This window comes from Chinchilla lanigera, unplaced genomic scaffold, assembly GCF_000276665.1.
Source record: "Chinchilla lanigera isolate Chin_1 unplaced genomic scaffold, ChiLan1.0 scaffold00020, whole genome shotgun sequence".
Taxonomy (NCBI): Eukaryota; Metazoa; Chordata; class Mammalia; order Rodentia; family Chinchillidae; genus Chinchilla; species Chinchilla lanigera.
The window spans coordinates 24,374,787-24,395,717 of NW_004955421.1; the positions used below are offsets into that span (position 1 = coordinate 24,374,787).

Below are 20,931 nucleotides of genomic sequence, written 5' to 3' on the forward strand. Positions count from 1 at the left end.
TGAGAATGACTTGTCCAGGGTCATGGTCACCCCTAGCAAGTGCCAGTCACTTATAGCACAGATACGCTTCCCAGTTTGAAATGTGTGTTGTTAGGGATGTTGCCTGACAGCCAGTCCTTTCTCCGTCATGTACCTGGTAACTTGGCAGCTGGGCACTCAGTAAATCAAACCTGGGCTGCTGCTCTCACCACCATCTTAACTTTGGAAAGTCAGTGGCACTGTTTCAACAGCCATTATGAATCTGAGCGAAGCCCATCAGATTAGGTTTGTAATAGCAGACCATGACTTTGAGAAGGAAAAGTCTCTCCCACTGCCTCGGTGGGAACCTCAGCAGCACAGATTTCACCTGGCAGAGGATGCAAGACCCAGCATCAGCTTGATGGCTTATGGAGAAAAATGACAAAAGATTAAAGTTTACCCTTGTTGTCACATATCTTATAAGACATAGTAATAATAATACTGCCTGTGGGGTTAGACATGAATTCAAGTCCTGGCATTTGTGAAACTGGACATGTTGCTTATAGGAGAATTAGGTGACATACCAGATGTGCACAGTGCCACAGCTGGCTCATAATCAGACACCTCAGTATGTGGCATTGATGGTAGGGTTATTATTTCATTTTGAATCAACCTATAAAATTGTAGAAGGAAGAGTAGTAGAAGGAAGAGTGGTCCAAGGCCACTTCCTTGGACCACAGTAGCCAATCTGTTAGTACAGGTGAAGTAGTTATTGTTACACCCTTTAAAAAATTTTTGTTTTCTTAGTATGACTTTAAAAATGTAGAGCTGCATACAGAGAAGAAAGAATAAAGGGCAGTGCCACTGACAGGGAGTAGATACTTAGTGATTACATTAGATGTCGCCGTTTGCAGCCCCTTAAACTCCTCCCCCACGTCAAGCAAAAGGAATTACTGAAAGTAGCCTGTGTTGGGTGTACTTACTGTGACCAGTGAGCCTTCTTACATATCCACAACAAAAGCAACAAGAGGAAATTTACAAATCTCCCCGTGATTATTTTGCCCTACGCACTGACTCAGTACAGGGGCGAGTGAGGAGTCCACTGATCATGGAAGAGTTCGCCTGATGTGGAGGGAGTTTGGGCTTTGGAACGCAGCACCCCTGGGGCACGGCCCCGAGAGCTCTACCCGTAGATGTTTCCTCTCTAGAGATAATGAGAGCAGAGTAGGGTACCGCAGTTAACATGGAGCAGTTGCTATGTGCTGAGCACCGTGCTGAGTACTTGTCCTTCCTGCGGGCCTCTGAGGTGGGCGCTGTAATGATCATCACTTTCAGGTGAACAGTTGAGACTTGGAAAGAGGAAAATACTTGACCAAGATAACGCATAGTGAGTAACTGAATAGGAGTCAGAATTTCAGTCCGGGCCAGCGAGGTGCTATAATTGATATGTCTAGCCACTGTGCTTTCCTACACGAAGTTAAAAACGGGAGCCAAGCATAGTGGCACATGCCTGTGATCCCAGCACTGTGGAGGCTGAGGTAGGAGGATTGATGTGAGTTCTAGACCAGCCTGTACTACATAGTGAGTCCAAGGCTAGCCTGAAATAAGTGAGGCCCTATCTCAAGGGTGAGGGGTAAGTGAAGCCAGCCATGGTGGTGCACACTTTTAGTCTCAGCACTTGGGAGGCTGAGACAGGAGTGTTGTGAGTTCAAAGTCAGCCTTGGCTACACAGTGAGTTCAAGGCCAACTCAAGACCCTGCCTCAGAAAACAAACAAAAAAAAGACATAAGTGAAATAGTGTGTGCACACTTGTAGTTCCCCTTTGTGAGGAGTAGTATGCATTAGTCAGTGATAGTCTAATCTGTCACTTATTTAAAATGGCACCAACTAGCTTTTAAAGAAAACCATGTTAAGAGCAATTAGGTTGACCAGATGTAAACTCACCAAAGTAGCTTTAGTGATGAACCTAATAGTACATTGCAGAGCAGTTTAAGATTTTCCTTCAGATTTCTTTCTGTGCATGTAAGTGTATATATTGCATAATAGTTTATTTCAAACCATGGATCTTTTTAGTTTAGATGGATGCACAGGATTATTTTAATTAAAAATTACTCTTGGGGTGCCAGGGACATAGCTGAGCAGCACAGTGCTTGCTTGGCAAGCGTGAGGTCATGAGTTCGATTCCCGGTACCACAAAAAAAAAGGAATAAAATTACTCGTGGTATTTTAAGTGCATTTCGGATGAAGAATCATTATGAAAACCTAAAAGGAAAACGTCTTGTTAGTTACATTACTGGGATTGGACATTTGTACCTGTACTCTGCTGTTGGTCTTGTTTGAGGTTTTTTGTGGTGCTACGGATCGAATCCAGCGCCCCTCACATGCTACACAAGCATTCTTCCACGACGCTTACCCCAACTGGGTCTACAATCTTAAATAGAAAATAAGCCACAGCCCCTGTGTCAGACAGGAGAATGTGCTTTGTTTCTGTGGTGCTGAAGAGCAAAGCCAGGGGCTCACATGTGCTAGGCAAGCACTCTACTACCACTGAGCTACAGCCCCTACCCTTTCAGTTTTTTTAATTTTAGGCAAATCTGGCTAAGTTCCCAGGCTGGCTTCAAACTTGTGACCTTTCTGCCCCAGCCTCCCAACTAGCTGGGATGATAGGCACCGTCACTGTGCCGGGCAGGATTATGTTTTTACATTTGACTGTTTTTTATTTGAATATGATCTGGATGGCACAGTAGCACTTCATCCCCAAATCATGGCACTAGCATGTGTAGATAAGTAGGCCCAGCAGCATCCCACAGTGCGCACAGGCTTTGGCCGTCACACTGACAAGGGTGGAAGTTCTAGCCCTGCCGCTTGAGAGCGACTCGAAAGTCACAGCCTCTGAGACCTTTGCTTCCCTACCTCCGACTCTGCCACTTGTTCAGTACCAGCATCATTATAAAGTGTCGTTTACCTTTCTTATGAATAGCTCTACACCTTCTCCAATAATGATAGCATAAAATTCTTCTCATAGCAAGCGCTGACTGAGACTAGTTTATGTCATTTAAGATGAGTAATGACTGACCATTCAAAATTTTTTTACAAATACGTAATAATGTTGATAGTCTACTCTTGTATAATTAAAAGTTATTTATAATGGGAAGTCTGTATACTTTACAAAGGATTCCCCAAATTGTGTACTTCTGATTGATGAATTCTTTCACTTGAGCCAACATAGGCTATCGAGTGACCTCACCTAGATGTAAATTATTTTAGCCACTATCACTTAGAGTGCGTTCAAGTGCCAGGCCTGGCCAGACCCCATTGTTTAATCCCCAAGCAGCTTTGGGGACTCGGTATTGCTCTTTCTGTTTTACAACTGAAAAAAATTGCACGTAAAGGTGCAGTTTTTCTGGCGGCTGTGGATGGAAGAGCTGTGACTTGGCCAGGTCTGTCTGCCCGAAGCCTGGCTCTCTACCGCCCCAGGCAGCCCTGCCAGGCCAGCCGCTGAGCACAGCACGCCAGTAGAGGGTAAGGAGAGTGCGCAGTCAGGACTGGGGTGGCAGCACGGCTTGGGAAGACTTCAGTCTGTGAAGAAACCTTAGGGTGCCTCTGTGTAGCTGCCACGTTTTAAAGAGCAGGAAAGGGATGACCTCAAAGCCTTAATGACATTAGTAAAAATTAAAAATTTTAATGTTTCTTTAATCGATCCCCAAATCCTTTAAGATTTGCCTCTAATCTTTTGTTGAATTTAAACAGTTTAGAGAAGGATAAAGACCTTTGTGGGTTCGTCCCATCTGTAAAAGGTGTCCATCTCTCTTCCCGTCCACCTAAAGGGACACAGCCTCATCGCCAGTCTCCTCTCACCAGCGGTCGTAACCAGTGAGACGGTGTTTCAGTAAATGCAGTAACGCGGTAAAGGGGCGCTCCTTTCCTGCTTCTCCTGTCTGTTTGAAGAAGGGACGAGTTAATGTTTCCTCAGGTGTTGTGAATTGAGAGCTTGCGTTCCCATGAGAGTATGCCAAGCACTGGCCGACAGCTGTGTGTCCATGATGGACACCACGTTTATCGTTAACCACAACCAGGCACCTCTGTCCTGTTAATATTTTAAACAACTTGGGCCAAGGATATAGCTCATTGGCAAGCAAGCGCAAGGTCCTGAGTTCGATTCCTGGTACCAAAACAAAATTTTTTTAAACAACTTATCAGTGTTTTGTGAAATTGTTTCTAAAATGAATTAATGTGAAGATCTTAATTGCTAAGAAAGACAGCGAAAAGCTTACCAGTCATAGCTTCTCATCCAAAACGTTAGGTGATTAAATTTGACTTTTCATCAGCAGTATCTATGGGTTGTTTTTCTGACACAACAATGTAGATGGGAATCTGAACTAGTGCTTGCTAAACCTACTGCTACCCCAGCTAATACATATATATGTGTGTTTTTAATGAAAGGATTTTAACATTAAAAAAAAATTTTTGAAACCTTGCACAGATTATATTGACAAAGCTGCCCATTACCTTTGTAGAAAGTCTCTGTCAAAAGATAAACTTTAAAGCTGGAATGCATGAAAGAGTTCCAAGATAGAATTTAAATTTAAACTGATTCTTTATAGATAAGCTTTTTAAAAATCCACCTCTTTGCTTCAAGTCAGGATTTTAAAAATAAATTTCCCCTTTAAATCTCTTGAGCGATTTTCATTTTTTGCAAGGCTGCACTGTTGGTGTCCTGGAAAAATGGAGAGTTAGAGCTTTATCAGTTGGTGCCCTGAGGTATGTGGCAAAGAAGCTAAATCCTTGAAGATTAGCAAAAAAAATGCAGCACATGGCAATAAGGGGCTTATATGACTACTAGTATTAGTTCAGGTGAAAGAGGTATTGCTTATACATAAAACTGGACAAATCCACTGACAATGTATTTTTAGTTAGCTACAAAGGAGTCTTATATTGCTGGACTTTACCTCTTTGGTGAATTGGGAAGCTTAGTAATCCACTGTAAATGCTCTTCTGCTCGCCCCAATTCTCAGCATTACTCCAAAGTGCTGTTCTTTTATTTTAACCCTTACAAACTCAGGTTGTCCCCAGATTTTGGCTTCATGCCATTAAAAGATGGCATATGTCCTATTATTTAAGTAATGGAAGTAACTGTCATTTAATTTGTTGTTTCCTGGGAAATAGATATAAGACATTATTTTATACTGTATTTGTAGAAAGTTTCTCTGTATTTCTGTAAGCAGATAAAGTTAACATTAAAATCTTGGAAGAAATTTTTATTTAGAAATTATATGTTCTGTATTTATAGTATTAGCATCCTTGTTAATCTTTCTCTTTTTAAAAATTTTTACTGATCTTTTTCTACACTCCCTTGAATATTTTCAACTTAAATGTAATTTAATTTACTCAAGAATAAAATTAAAGTGCTATCTTAGTTTGTAGGCAAAGTTACTATTGGTTTTACTTTGCCTAAAGCAATCGCAGTTTACATCCATTTTATGGCATAATTAATAGCTCCTTCTTTACAGAGGTGTCTCTGTTTGGATGATGTGGTCACTGAAATTACAGATACAGTTTTGAGCTGAGGTAACAGATTTATTCATTAATTCAGTCAGTTGAGTGAGTACCTGTTGTTTTCAGGGCACATTCATACCAACTTTAGTGACTTACAAAGTATATTATTTAGTTTGCTTATTTCTTACATATTATATCATTTAACTTTTTAAGTAATAGGTTATAAGTAGTCGATGACTTGACTCATTTGCCCTGCCAAAGACTCATTTAAGACAGCCTCAAAAACCCAACTAGTTTAGTTGAATGGCAAAATTTATCTCAATTTCCATATAAATTAGCCTTCTATAGAGAAAAAACATTTTACAACTAATGCTAGCCATGTCAAAGAATATGTAATTCATCATGCGAGAGCTTTGCAGAAAATATAAACAGTTTCATGTCGGAGAATCAAGAACCTATATGGTGGAAAAGGTGAATTTGGTGTCAGGAGGCCAGGAGTTAGGCCTTTATTTACTAACTTTGTAACTCTGCCGAGACCATTTAATTTTCCTGAGCCCTTCATTATGTGGGGATGATTTTACCCTCCACACCTTCCTTATGGAGTTGTGAAGATCAAGTTGGGTAATGTATATGGGGTGTGGGACATATTTGGTGAAATAGTGTACAAGTGTAAGTTACAATTACTGTGCAGTGTGGTAAAGAAGTGGGCCAAACGCACACTCCAAAGCAAATTAATAGTAATACAGTTTTTTGTTTTTTTGTTTTTTCTGTCTTTCTGAGATGGTCTCACTGTGCAGCTCAGGATGGCCTTGAGCTCACTTTGTAGCCCAGGCTGGTCTTGAACTCACAAGGATCCTCTCCTGCTTTAGCCGCCGGTGCTAGGATTACCGGCCTGCACCACCATGCCTGGCTCAGAATTTTTAAACATATGGGAAACAGCTTTATTTAAATATAAAAAGCTTTACAAAGTGTTAAGTGTTGAAACAATAGTATCGTGAGTTGAAGAAGGATTACTGAGCAAGAAGTGCTGGTCTCCTGATGTGTAGTAGGGTGGCTACAGATAATGTACTGTATATTTCAAAAGGCTAAACAAAAGAATTTTGAAAGTTTTCACTATAAAGAAATGATAAATGGGGCTGGGGTATGGCTCAATGATAGAGTGCTTGTGTTCAATCCCCAGTGCTGCAAAAAATAAAAATTAAAAATAAATAAATACAAATATTTGAATAGAGGTATGTTTATGTTGATGTAAGTACTACCCAGTGTGTGCATGTATTGAAACATCATATGGTACCCCATAAGTTTATACAGTTTTTTATGTTTTTATTTGTCAGTTTAAAAATTAATTTAAAAAGGAATATTCTTAATACCTCATCACCTATGAATGTGCAAACCTAAAATTTTTAGAATTGAACAAACATGGGAAATTTGTATAATTTATATAATATTTTTATTCTCTTCAAGAAGACCATATTCAATCCGGTTTTGCTGTTTGAATAACCTTCAAATTAAGTAGGAAAACAAAATGAAAAAAAAAGTGGTTACTCCATATATGGAGTAAAACAAAGCCAATAATATCTGCCCCACTTGCTTGTTAAAAAAATCTAAATATAAATATTTGGGAAATAATCAAGTACAATACCAGGCAAAGTCTAAGTGGGTTGTAAATGTTTTTTAATTTTGGTTGTATTTATTCACCTACGGATAACATAAAAGGTAACAAAAGTATAGAAGTCTCAGTAGTGTACAAAACACAGCCTGGACCTAGGTTTTCAGATCTGCTTAGCTGTGGATGCTTTGTCCTCCCTCCTAAGAGGAGAAACTGAACACAAAGAACAGGAAACCTAGATAATTGACACGTGGGTCTTCTCCACGCCACTGAGTGACTTTTGACTCTCAGGGGCCGTGAGAAGCGTCTCCTGCACTGTGTTGCAGAACTGGCAAATGAAGGAGACCTCCGCCAGCAGGGACAGCGCTGCACTGGACAGCGCGTGGTGGAGGCTTCGGTAAATTAAGATCTGGGTTGGCGTGCGCTTGCCTAGCGTGCGCGAGGTCCGCGGTTCAATCCATAGCACTCAAAAAAAACAAAGAGTGTGTGTGGTGAGGTAAAATACCTACGGCATAGCTAGTGGGTAATGTTCAGTAGACAGCTTTCCCTTTTGGTCTGAGCTTCAATCAGGGGTAGTCTAGAAAGGAAAATTTTGAAGACAAAACATTCAAAACCCACAGTGGAAACGATGGAAATGGATGGGATCGCAAAAGAAGCTCGAGTGATGAGAGGAACAAGCAAGGTCTGGCGAAAGTAGAGGACTTCGTAAGGAGGAAGGATCTGAGACCTCTAGCGGGAAACGCCCTGGGTCGGCAGGGAGTGGTTAGTGTCTCTGAGGAGGGGTTTGCATGACCTGTGTGGGGAAGAAGCAGGGTTGGTATGGGCTGAGGAATAATAATAAGCAGAGGAGCAGAGACAGTGAAGTGATAAAGGAATAGTGAAGACAAAAGTGTGAGGGCTTATGAGGCAGAGGTTGAAGGGAAGGTAATTTTTTTTTAAAGATAGAGTTGAACACGTTTAAAAGTAATTGACTAGATAGGTTGAAGATACTCTAAATAATTAAGCTAATCAATGAATAATATTCTTTAAAAACCAGAGGAAATGGGCTATAGTTGTAATTGAGGATGCAGAAAGGTCTGTTTGTAAGGAGTTGAAGTTCTCTTGCCTAGTGGCCTCAATACTTCTTCCTGTGGGGAGTGCTGAGCAAAAAGGCCGTGGTCTTCATAAAATTTTAGGGTCATTGCTTCGTATTTGTGCTTTAGATGTGTCTTAAGTATTTAATCGATACTGGGCAATAGCAATAAACAAGACAGACCTGGTGTCAGCCATAGCTGAGTGAGTGGGAAATCCAAGCAAACTGATAGTAGAAGGCAGAAAGTTTTCTTTCGGATCACATAGTGCTCTGGATAGTTGTAGGTTGGTCGTGGATGACCGGTGGAATACTCAAAAGACATGAGAGATGAGGGGACATTCAGGATAAGGTGCTGATTCAAGAATGTTTATTGAGCACCTCGTACACGCCAGGCACTGCGCAAGAGGCTGGTCAAAGCAGACCTTGATGTGGTGGTAGATTAAACAAAACTCGTGGAGGAGGAGATAAGTAAATACGTAAGAGAGTAGTAGATTTGATCCATGTGCAAATCACTGTGTGATGGAATGTACTGAGCAGTGCTAGAACCAGCACACTTACATTATGATTTAATTCTTTTTTTTTGGAGGGGGGGAGGTTTCTCCGGTACCGGGAACCGAAGAAACGACCTTGCACTTGCCAGGCAGGCGCTTTGCCGCTGAGCTAAACCCCTAGCCCTATGATTTAATTCTTAAAAGTACATAATCAGTGATTTGTAGCTCGTTGTCATTGGGTAGCAGTAAACTGCTCTCACAAAGTATTCCAAGACCATGGATGTTGAACATCTGTCAGTGCCTGGAACAGTCCCATACAGCAAAGAATAATCGAAAATGCCAGGCAAGCCCCCACTGAAAATGGATGTAAATAATAACCTGGAGCCATAGAGTTTTTGTTTAGCTTATTCAAAATACTTATTACACCATAAGGTGTTCAAGTGAAAAACTGTGAAGACTCTAATGTGATACTTGATTCCATATTTTTTTCTAATAGTGTGAGTATTTGTGAGTTCTTCAACTTTTTCAGGAATCACTACAAATCCTTCCTAAGACAAAATACAGTATTTTATTTCACAGCATTTTATATCTTTTTACTGTTAGCCAAAAGTGGAATAGTGCAATGCTGTAGTTACAGTTGGCATTTCAGCTTTCTCATGTGCTAAAGCAAACTTAACAATGAGTTTAACATTTGTCAAGTCCCAGGGCTGGGGATTTAGCTCAGCGGCAAAAGCGCCTGCCTGGCAAGCGCAAGGTCGTGAGTTCGGTTCCCGGTACCGGAGAAAAACAAACAAAAACAAAAAAACATTTGTCAAGTCCCATAAACAGGTGCATTTCCTCTTAAAAGGAAAATATCATTGAAGGTTTTTCTATTTATGTTAAATGTGGCAGTTATGTAAATATTCTACCAAATGCTCTAAATATCAATTGTTGTTTAAAAATCCCAACAGTGTAATGGAACGCAAGAGTAAAACAGAAATAACTGCCCTATGCACATATTGTGGTTAAATTTCATAAAATTTCTCACGATGTAAGGTAGCCTTCAGTTATTGAGAACAAAACATAGAATAGCCCAGATTGTCTTTGTGTCTAGCATGTTAGCCCTATTTGTGGCTTACATTTGTTTATTAAGTTTGTAGGGTTGAGAAGCAGAAGCGCTAGTAGGCACTTTGGGAGGGTTAGGAACTGTATTGACTTGTGGTGTTCTAACTTCCACAGATAAAAGTGGAACCGGTCGTTCCAGCCCCAAGTCCAGTTATCCCCAGATTGACTCTGCGAGTTGGTGCTGGCCAAGACAAGATGTAAGTATAATGCTTCACATCCAAGCGAAACTAGTAAGACTTAACGTTTTCTGCCCTCTCCTAGTGGATTTAGACTTCTACAGGCCTTTTTCTGTATGACCATGTAGGGTAACGCTTCGTTTTGAGAACTCTTCAAATGTTTATTGGTTTCTTCCTCCATGTACTTCTTGTTTTGACATATAGGACCATTGTTTTCAAAGACTGGCACATAACATTTCTGCGTAGTGTTTTGAGGTCTTAGTAAATAAGAAACTGTATACGGGGTGGATTTACTGCCATATTTCTCCCGGTACCGTAGGCAGCTTTTGGATGCTGTGACAGATGACAGGAAAGCAACTTAGGACAGGGTAGTTGTGGCTGGTGGTTTCAGAAGGTTCGTATTTTATGAACCTGTGGCCGGGTGGCCCCATCGCTGTCAGGCCCGAGGTGAGGCAGAGAAACATGGCCGCGGGGTGTGGTGGAGGAAAGCTGCTTTCCTCCTGGCTGCCACGGCAGAGCCCAGGCTGGGGGCTCCCTCCTCTGTCCACCTTAGTCTCATCCAGGCCCCGCCTCTTGGCCGAGCTACCACATCCGGGTGGGTCTCCCTGCTTGGCCTGCTGTGCTCCGCGCCAGTCGTCTCTGGGGCCTCCCTCACACACACCCGGAAGCGTTTCTGCTAACGTCCCAGGCGCTCCTCGGTCCAGTCAAGTGGACAACCAAGGTGAACCATGGAACCGCATAGTTGTAACGCTGTACCTTCTTCAGCACATGAGCCTTGTCCCTGACGCAGCTCAGAGATACGGGACTTAGCGTTACTCTGTGCCGATAAAACAGGTACCGCCAGAGGCTTGTGAAGCCATTGAAGTTAGAGTTGGCCACTCTTTTGTTTATCTTACAACTAGAAATGTAAATCCTGCATTTGTTGTTTTCCTTAATTTTCAGAGTCACTATATAAAGATGCCTATCTCTTAAGGTAAAATGGTTAAAAAAAAAAAAGATGAAGTAAATTAGTTGAATATATTCCTTTTATTCATCTTTTGATGACAGATTAAGGCCTGCAGTGCTCTTAACATGATCCTAATGAAGGATGAAGTACTGATTTTGTAAATCATGTTGAAAACAATTTTCCTTTTTATAAATACCATACTGTATGTCATGTACACGGAATTCACAAGCTAAAAGTACAAGTTTACAACTTCATTTTTCCTGGTAAGTCTGAAAATGGAGTAGTTTGCATTGCAAGCAAATATATTAAAATAAATTTGCTTTCCCATTCAGGTTTAGCCATAAAAGTGAGCGTCAGGCCTGTAAGCTTGTATAAGTAGGTAAAAAACAGAAACGTGCTTTGTTTCCTCAACGGATCCTTTCATCTGAAGTTTATGTGTGTCCTGCGCCACTGCCCCGTCAAGCTCAGTGTGGTGCCGCGTAAAGCCCAGCGTGGTTATGACAAGTGGCAGAAGCAGATGCAGACATGGCCTTTGTTAGGGGGTACATGCCTCTGAAGATGTGAAGAGGAAAACCCAGATAGCCTGTATTTTTCACCTAAATTCTCTGTATAATTTCCACATAATTCTTTACTGTGGCAGTAGAGAGACCTAGACCGTTGATGGTAGTACTGATGACAAGCTTACAAAATACTAGCAAAAGAGATGTGGACCCGTCTCTTTTTAGATCAGGTATTTCGGGTGCAGTACCTAGTGTACATACACACTCAGCCTCGCCTAGAGACGTTTGAGGGGGGTCCTCATCTCTCAGCTGGTGGAGGGCAGAAGAGACCACCGGGTGGCTCTTCCTACCACCCCATGAGGGTTCTGTGTGGTCTCCTGCCTCCAAGAGGAAAGGGGTCTTACTCTTTTCATTTTAAATGCTTTCCTCCTACCTTCTCATATTTGATTCCTGTTTCTTGGTAACTGACCAGGACCTAATCTCAACTTCCACGCAGAGGCTTGGCTGTCTTACTCCCTTTAGAGATAGAAGGTTTGTGAAAGGCACTGATAGTTATATTCATCTCTCTGCCTTAAGCAACTGTCACTAATTCCTTTGACTGTTTATTCTATTTTCCTTTTTCAGTAAAGCATTCATGCACCTAAGATACTGGGAGATATGAGAAATAGATCTTATTACTTTGGAACAAAGGGAAAGTATAATAACCAGAGATTCTAGACAAATTGCCCTTGAAAGGACAATATTATATAACATATACATGTTCAGATATTTAGGTAGGGGCTGGGGATTTAGCTCAGCAGCACAGCGCCTGTCTGGCAAGCACAAGGTCATGAGTTTGATTCCCAGTACCGGAAAAAAAAAAAAGGAAGAAAAAAAGATATTTAGGTAAACAACTCTCATATTATATAAAGGATTTATCATTTGACCAAGGCAGATGCAAGAAAATCCTTACAGTGGAACAAAGAGATTAATTGAAATACATTATACTTTTTAATTAAATAAGAGAGAAGTCTAAGTCAAATAATAATAGAATTATGTAAAACAGAACTTATTCAGTAAAGTGCTTTGCAGTGTGGGGGTTCTAAATCAGAGATCAGTAAACTACAGCCTTTGGGTTGAATCTAGCCCACAGCTTGTTTTTGTATGACCCATAACCTAAGAATGGTTGTCACAATTTCAAGTAGCTGAAAAATTAAAAGAGGAATAATTTGTGATTGTCTTAGTTACTTCTCTCTTGCTGAGACAAAATACCTGACACCCCAAGTTAAAGGAGGAGGAGAGCCTTAGTTAGCTCAGTTGGTAGTGGTTTCAGTCCACAGTCTGCTGGCTCCAGGCAGGGTGGCACGGCAGACGGGCATTGCAGAGGAGAAGCAGCCCGTGACTCCCAAAAGGCAGCGGAGCAAGCAAGGGACAAGACAAACTTCTTTCTGTCCCTTCTGTCTGTCTAGGCTGCCAGGATTAGGGCAGCGCCAAGCCAGTCAGTGCACTGATGTGGTAATCACCCATCCTTAATCCTAGCACCTCTAAGCCTAGCGTTGCACTGTGAATCAGTCACACACTCTAGATTTCGTCATCTCTGAAAAACCCCCACCTATGACCGCATGAGGCTTTGGGGGAACATCTAGACAGAAGCCATAAAATGACCCATGAAAATTACATGGCCCTCAGATTTGTAGCTTTTCTGGTCATAGCATGGGGATACCTGGCTTAGTCCCTGGCTACAGTAGTGGAAAAGAGGTGAGAGAGCGTATAAATATGCCCTTTGTTACTTAATTCGTGCCCACCTGGGAGTGAACTTGTACTCTTTCAGAGTGGAATTGATGAGCAGGTTGGGATCCAGAAAGGAAGGGGATTGAATAGTCTAGGGGTGAGCAGGAATCTTAATTCCGAAGGACAGGCGGAGAATATAGGGGGAAAAGGAAAAGCTTTACAAGGTTCAAATCATACCCTCTCGTTGGAAGATCTACAAGACAGTATTAGTTTCTGAGTCTGACGTAAAGAAGTTATGTCTGCTGCCCTTGATCCTGGAAAGTACTTTGAGGTTAGCTTGTTTCTTCTGTGTGTATTACTTTTCCTTCAAGTAAGACAGAGGTGACTTCTTTTTCCCTTGATTTCACACTCTTAGCAGCTGTTCTGAGGAGGCCTGTGGTGAGGCCAGTACTTCTGTCTGACCAGATTAAAATGTTAGATGGCTTTCCACAGACCTCAGGTTCCTTTAATGTATCTTCCCAGAGTGGGTATACAGAGTTCCCTATGGTCTACACTGAGTATGAAATTAAAATCCTCACTATGCCTGTGATCCCAGCACTCAGGAGGCTGAGGCAGGAGGATCTCTATGAGTTCAAGACCAGTCTGGGCAACATGGCAAAACCCTGTGTCAAAAAACAACAAAAATGACGATCTCAGTACCCTGAGGTATGAATGGGAACCTAGCACACTGGCTGTTGGGAGACCTGAGTCTAGCTCAGCAGTCAAGTCTGGCCTTGACACCAAGACAGCAAATGGGTTTCAGCTCACCCTGGAGCCCTGAAGCCCTGTTGATGAGGGTTCTGGTCCCGGTGGGCCCTGTGGCACCGTGCAGTAACAGAAGGTCCGCGTGCTGGGCGGGGCGCGTGGGAGCGCGTTTCGGGGCTTGGTCAGCCCCACCCCCTTACTGGCTGAGGTGCTTTATTTTGAGAAGTGTGGGGAAGCTGGCTGACTCGCAGCGTTGGTTCTTGTACTCATTTCCGAGAAGAAAACAGTGCTGTGCTGGGGACAGGGACTTAGAGAGAAATGGGCAAGACGGCAGGGCGGGACTGCAGCTTTTCCTCGTCCCAGCGCTACAGCGTGTGACTGCACTTCCAGGCCCAGAGCTCTGTTACAGGACTATCATGGAAACAGACTGAATTTTATGCATTGGTAAAGTATCAGAAGAGTAGAATGTGAGTTTGTGTAAGCCTTCGGGGTGAACGGTGGGTGGGAAGGAGCTTTCTTCCGCTCACACTCCCACCGATCGCCTGCCACCCTCACAGCACCTCGGCAGCTGCCCTGTCCCGCCACCCCGTCCCTGTCCCCGTCCCCAGAGTGAAGCGGCTCAGCTGCCGGCTGTCCTGTGCTGCCGAGTGCCGGGACACTGTGGTGGGGAAACTAGAAACTGGCCCCCCTGCTCCTGCCTGCATTCCTGCCTGCATTCCATGAGCTCACCAGGGAAGGGGGGATGAGCCAAAGCCCCCCAGGCCCCCCGAAATGCTTAGCTCTGTTTTCTAATAAATAGGAATAGTTCTGTTTTCTAACAGTGCTGGGAACATAGCTCAGTGGCACAGCACCTGCCTGGCAAGCACAGGGTCCTGAGTTCGATTCCCAGTTCCAAAATAAACAACTATCTAACAGTGTATTTGATCAGGTGGTACACAGCTCACATATGCCTTTCAGAGAATAATATTGCGATTAATGATAACTAAATTCCCTTTGAAAGTTCATAATAGGTATTCTGTTTGGCAAATTTAACCAAGCTTTTTCTTTTTTCTTTTTTCTTTTTTTTTTTTTTTTGTCTTTTTTGAGACAGGGTCTCTCAGTGCAGTTCAGGCTGGCCTTGAGCTCAGTTTGTAGCCCACACTAGTCTCAAGCTCACCAGGATCCTCCTGCCTCAGCCTCCTGAGTGCTGGGATTATAGACATGTGTCACCAAAGCTGGCAAACGCAGCTTTCAAACCACTCAGATTATGTTGAGATTTTTTTTAGTGATGACTTTATTGTTGGTGGCTGTAGTTTTGTTTTTGCTAATGTTTTGATTTCCAGTGGCAACTAGATTGCATTCTTAAACTCAGGAAATTTTCTTATTCTCCAATTCTTTCATAGCAGGGATGCTGCCAGGGGTGGTGGCACATGTCTGTAATCCCAGCACTCAGGAGGTTGGGGCAGGAGGATTGCCACAAGTTTGAGGCCAGCTTAGACTACATAGTGAGCTCAAAGCCAGCCTGAACTGCATAGTGAGACCCTGTCTCAAAAAAAAAAACCACCCAGAGATGCCAAAAGTTTATATATTTCTTTTTGTATCATTCTGGTTTTTGCTATAGATCACAAAGTTTAGCTTATATCTGGTGGAAGCTGTGTAACAGTTGGAATATCTCAATTATTTCTCTAAACTGAAAATAGGAGGTAAAGCTTTTTGTATTAATCTTGAAAAAAAGTTAATCTTTTTAAACAAAATATGTGTAGATATTTTTGTCTTTGTGAAATCCAAACTGTTTGATAGAAAAGAGAATAATCATGAACACTTGCAAAACTAGTCATTTAAAATATTTTTAAAGAAAATGGTATTTTTATATTTTAAAATGTAGCTAGATTTAGCCAAAGAGCATTTAATGTGGTGAAAAATTATAATGGTATTTCAGTAATAAATTCTTTAAATGAATAATAACAAATAGTTTTTCTCCCACTTTCTGCTTTTCATATCTGAAGTGTGTCTTTCCAGTCTAAATGAATTTAAGGTAACTTAATGAGATACATAGTAAATCAGAAAATAGAAACAGGAAACTAAGATCAAGGGAGGAAAAGAAGCAAGTCATTGTGTGTCAGATATGAGCCTCCTAGCAGTGGGTCTTTGCTCTCTGTGCGTGTGTGCGTGTGTGTACGTGTGTGTATGTGTGTGCACGTGCGCAAGAGAGAAAGAGCGCGTGCCCTGGAGACTGAACCCAGGGCTTCGCACGTGCTCAGCACGTGATGTGGCCCCGAGCCGCACACTCGGGCCCTGAAACAGCTTTTGAGAAGGACAGCGCCTGTCTGCTTCTCAGAGGAGCCAAGGTTTTCAAGGCTCTAAATGTAAAGCTTAATTTCCACGTGGAACCAGATCGCGAGGACAGTGTCCTCCACGCAGATGTTACAGCTGACACAGGGGCGTTTTTGGTTTTGGTTTTTTTTTTTTTGGTTTTTCTCCGGTACCGGGAACCGAACTCACGACCTTGCGCTTGCCAGGCAGGCGCTTTGCCGCTGAGCTAAATCCCCAGCCCCTCAGGGGCATTTTTGTATTGACCTTTTCAAGGCAAGTGTAAGAGCACAGCTCAGGGAAGATGCCCCTTTAAGAGGCCGGTTTGCCTGGAGTTGAGCACTTTTGCTTGGTGTTGTGTTAGTCAGAGCTCCTGCGGTAAGTAAGGAGTCCCAAATCGAACTAGCTGAGGGGAGGAAAATGGGGTGGGGCTGAAGGTCTGACATGACAGCAGTGTGCGGGGTTCATGACTGTCCTTAGGACTGCTCCCCTCCCTTTTCAACACCCTGCCTCTGTGAAGGCAGAAGTGGCCCCGGTGCTCGGGGGCGGGGTGGCTCTTTACATTCGAAGCTCCTAGTGAAGCCCCGCCATGAGGGACTGCAGGTAGCAGCGCCTCCAGTCCAGGACAGGTGAGGGCTGGCCGGAAGTAACAGATTCATTGTATTTAGGTAGAGAAAAGCTGTCAGATCTTACATGTTTATAAATGAAAGCCAAGGAGCAAGGAAAAGAATCTTGTTGGTTTAAAGCATGAACCTTTGGAGGTAAAGTTCAGGAACATTTCAGAGCATCATGCTTGTCAGATTTGTGAGTCTTTGCTTTTTTACTTTTTACCTTTTTCTTTTCTTCTTGGAAATGAGGTCTCGCTATGCAGTTCAGGCTGGCCTTGAACCGCAGTGATCCTCCTGCCTCAGCTTCCTGCGTGCTGGGATTACAGAAGTGTGCCACCACACCCAGCACTGCTTTTAATACTTTTAATTTGTTCCCTTTAAAAAGAAATTTATTTTCAAAAAAAAAATTTATTTTCTAAAAAAATTAAAGAGTATCAGTAAGTTTTCTTTGTTTTGCTTGTTGAAGTTATTATTGAAACTGAAGTATTCATAGGTGCTTTGCTTGTGTTAGACGAGCTGGAGAGGTGGCGAGTGTGGAGCACTTACCTTTCACTGTGCGTGGCCTGGGCCTGACCCCAGCACCACCAGAAAATGAAGAATCTTAAGAATTACAATATTTAAACTTAATAGGTGATATTTAAATTTTTAATGATTCTATGTCAAATTTTTACATGACCTATTTTTAATACCAGCAAAAGGTGCAGAGTAACTAGTGAACTTTCCTAGCGGCTGGACAAGTGGAGCAGAACGGATGGGGTGTGTGCTTTTTAGTCTTCCTGTGTTATTGTACCTATAAATTCAGCGGTTCCTTAACCCAGTCTCAGTATAGTGCTGAGCCACCTTAAAGAGAAGGCACACAATTAAAATTTTTCTTATTCAGGTCTTCAGCCATTTTCCGGTCTTTCCAGAGTAATTCTTGACTTCGTTACATTACTGTTTCATTTTAACGACCTAGAATTATAAACAAGTCCAAATTTAATTTTTCCCCTGGCGTGTTGTAGTTTGTTCATTAACGCCAAAGATGCAATATGTTTAAGAGAAAAATTAATACACTGTCAGAAAATCTAGCTTTGGATTTTGGGAAATGCTTTTACAGCACAGTAAAACAAGTGGAAAGATAATAATCAAAGCATTTCCATCTTACCTGTAAACAATTACAGCAGTTCGTACATGGATGCCACATTAGAAGACTTGGGAAAATTTACTGGATTCCATTCTAATGCAATTAGAGCTAATTTTGTTCTTTAAGTGAATAAAAGGTCAGCTAGTAAATCTAGCTTATCTTGAGTCCAGACTTCAATAAATTGTTTTATTTAATTTGTTGTAAAAGATCTTATCCTTAATGGGTCTAGGTCTTATTAGTTCACTTAGGTTTCAAATATTTATGACCACCTTTTAGATATGATTTGAATGATGTTGGAAAGTTTCTCTCTGCACTGTTATCAAGGCCCAGGATCACTAATTGACTAAATATCAGAGGGTACTTAAGATCTGTTATCTGGAAAAAGCTGACGTGAACTTGCAGAATTTAACGTTCTTTAACCTGTGACAGGCAGAGACAGTTTAGCTGTGTCATGCTAACCTTTTGCATAGTGTCTGATTGTCATTTCCGCTAAAGATCAAACTACTCGCACTTGTGGCATTTGTAAAGAATATGGGCCTGTTGATGAAAACACTGACGTGCCCTTATTGTGACGACAGCATAAAGAATGTTCATCTTCCCCTTCTGTCATTTCCTGTCTCTTGTTAGGCCAGTGGTAGGTTCAGGGACTTTTATAAAGGGTTTGCAGTAACCTTGTTCTCTCTCTTTGCACACTCCCACCATTGTAGCTTATAAAGTGGGTAAAATTCACTTCACTGTAGGCCTTGGGGGGCTTAGAATGGTGGTGACCATTTTCTTAGGACCATGGCCGTAGTCTCAGCGTAGGGAACTGACTGCCGCGTTACCTCCTGGTTGTTTGGATCTGCGGTTTGGGGCTCTAAGACTTCTGGGGTCCGCCCCGCGCACCCCGCAGGCTCCGGGAGGGCGGCACGGGCCGCACCCAAGGACAGTCGCGTGCTGTCCTCCGTGCCCTGCCCGCCTCCGTTATCTTCTCTCTTCAGCTCTGTTTTCTCTCCCTTTTGCATTTTTCCTTCAGCCTTGCGCTCTCCAAGGCTGGACTTGCTCACTTTTATTCACGAGGGCTTCCCTGTGCTGAGTGCTGTATCGCTTCCTCCCCCCGTCCTGGCTTCTCAGAACTTGCTCATGAGATGTCCCTTCTTCCAGTTCTTCATGCCTGAACTAACTGTATTTTGGTTCTGCCCTAGGAAGTTTTTTGCATTTTCTCACTAAAATCATGAAATGCATCCCAATTCCCAAATCCACAGCACCTGCCACAACCCTTATATTAATCCTTTCTGCTCTACTGGACCCTGTTTCCGTGAGTCCTTTTGGAAACGTTCTTGTTACGGAGTCTGTACTCTGAGACATTTTCCTACTGTGCCTTTTATTTTTCTCTGCCCGTTTTTCTTCCTTGCCCCTAGCCACTAACTGTTTTTTCTTCCTAACTGTACCTACTCATCTTTTAGGTCTCAGTTATGCATGGTGATTACCAAATCTTTGTTTCCAGCTCAAGTTGTTCCCGATGGTCAATGCAAGTTTGCCCACTTACCTTCTGGAAAGTTTTGCTTGGATGGGCCACTGGCCTGAAACATACCATTTGCAGATTTCCAGAACACTATTATATTCCCCAAGCTGGTTTTCCTAATATTCCTTACATGTTGTTGATGCTACCAGAGCTTCCCCTTTCAAGCCGTTACAGGCATTAGGGTAACTTGAAAGAAGCCAGACTTGTCTAGCATAATAGAATATTTTTATTTCTGTTGTCACTGGCCAGCCTGAAAAAAGAGCTATGCCTCCCTAGCATCCCAAGCAGTGGAAAGAGAAAGACCCTGCCTTCGAGCTTCACTTGAACTTTCCACATCTCGTACCGTTTGTGCCACATCTTCAAGTGGGGATAACCTCTCTTTTCAGGCTCAAGGGAAAAGATGCTGAGAGCCTTTTCGCAGGGGTCTATAACTCACCACTGGCAAAGATGCTTTTAGCTTGTGGGGCAGGACGTATGGAGCTAGGATTCTTCGTTTTGTTTTTAAATAAGAGACAAGATCTTGCTGTGTTTCCCAGACTGGCTTGGAACTTAGGATCCTCCTGCTTCAGGCTCCTGAGAACTGTGTACCGTCGTACCCAGCTGCAACTAGGATTTTAGTAAATGAGTTTTACATAAGAGTACCAGGGAAACAAAACAGTTAAACTCCTGATTAGGACATAATAGACCGTCAGTACGTATTAGCTGTGTGTTTTCCTCTTTCTGATGTTGTGAACATTTACTTTAAAGATAAGTGCTTCTCATTAAGGTGCTACCTGTATCCTTTTGTGTATTTTAGATCATTCAGGTATAAAAAGGAAAGGGACTTCCAGGGAAACATTTTGAACAATTGCAACTAAATGTGGAAGTATTTGGATTTGTATTTAAGTCTTCTTTTCTGATTACAAAAATAATACAGTCACTGTTTTCTCTAAAAAGTAACTGTTTAGGAGTGTGTAACTTAGCAAATGTTTTCCCCCAAACCCCTCCTTTCCCAAAGATAACCGCTGCTAATGGTTCCTTGTATATTTAAAACAAATTTTAGGGGTATCTTAGACATACTATTCTACAGCTTGCATTTTGTCCCCCCCACTTAGTAATAGATCGTACGTGTTTCCTCTACCTATGACATGGTGTTAAATTTTACTGTTGTGTAATCATTTAGGTATCTTTCATTCCCATATTTTCAGTCATTTGAGTTGTTCCAGATTTTGCAGTAACATAAAGAAACAACATCTTTGTACATATATCTTTGTTCAAATGTTGCTAAATCAAAGATTGTGAACATTTAAATTTTTGAAATTATTGTACCAAATATTATCCAAAGATTATACCAATTAAAGTTCTTTCCAGTAAGAAATAAAATTTCCCTACATAAAAGAAGAATTAAAATTCAACAAGACTTTGGGCAACTGCTAATAATTTTACATGAAAAGCTTATAGTCCTATGTGTGCGTTTTATAGAAATCCTTCCTCCTTGGGGGAAGCCTTTGGTTTTAAAATACTGTACTTCACATGATTACTCAGGCTGTTCCCACATACTTTTTGAAATCTTATCAGTCCTTGACAATATTTCCATCTCAGGTGAATTTTTCTTGGAGTTC

The 20,931-nt window shown here is 42.0% G+C and overlaps 1 protein-coding gene across 2 annotated transcripts in view; it reads left to right on the forward strand.

The window, feature by feature from the left end:
• The window catches only part of Taf3 (TAF3 RNA polymerase II, TATA box binding protein (TBP)-associated factor, 140kDa), a 151,078-nt gene that overhangs the window by 111,392 nt on the left and 18,755 nt on the right, over positions 1 to 20,931 (forward strand). For both annotated transcript variants that reach the window (XM_005383880.2, XM_005383879.2), the window contains one exon: positions 9,845 to 9,927. In XM_005383880.2, the coding sequence (XP_005383937.1) occupies positions 9,845 to 9,927 (83 nt within the window). The remainder of the gene's footprint in view (positions 1 to 9,844; positions 9,928 to 20,931) is intronic.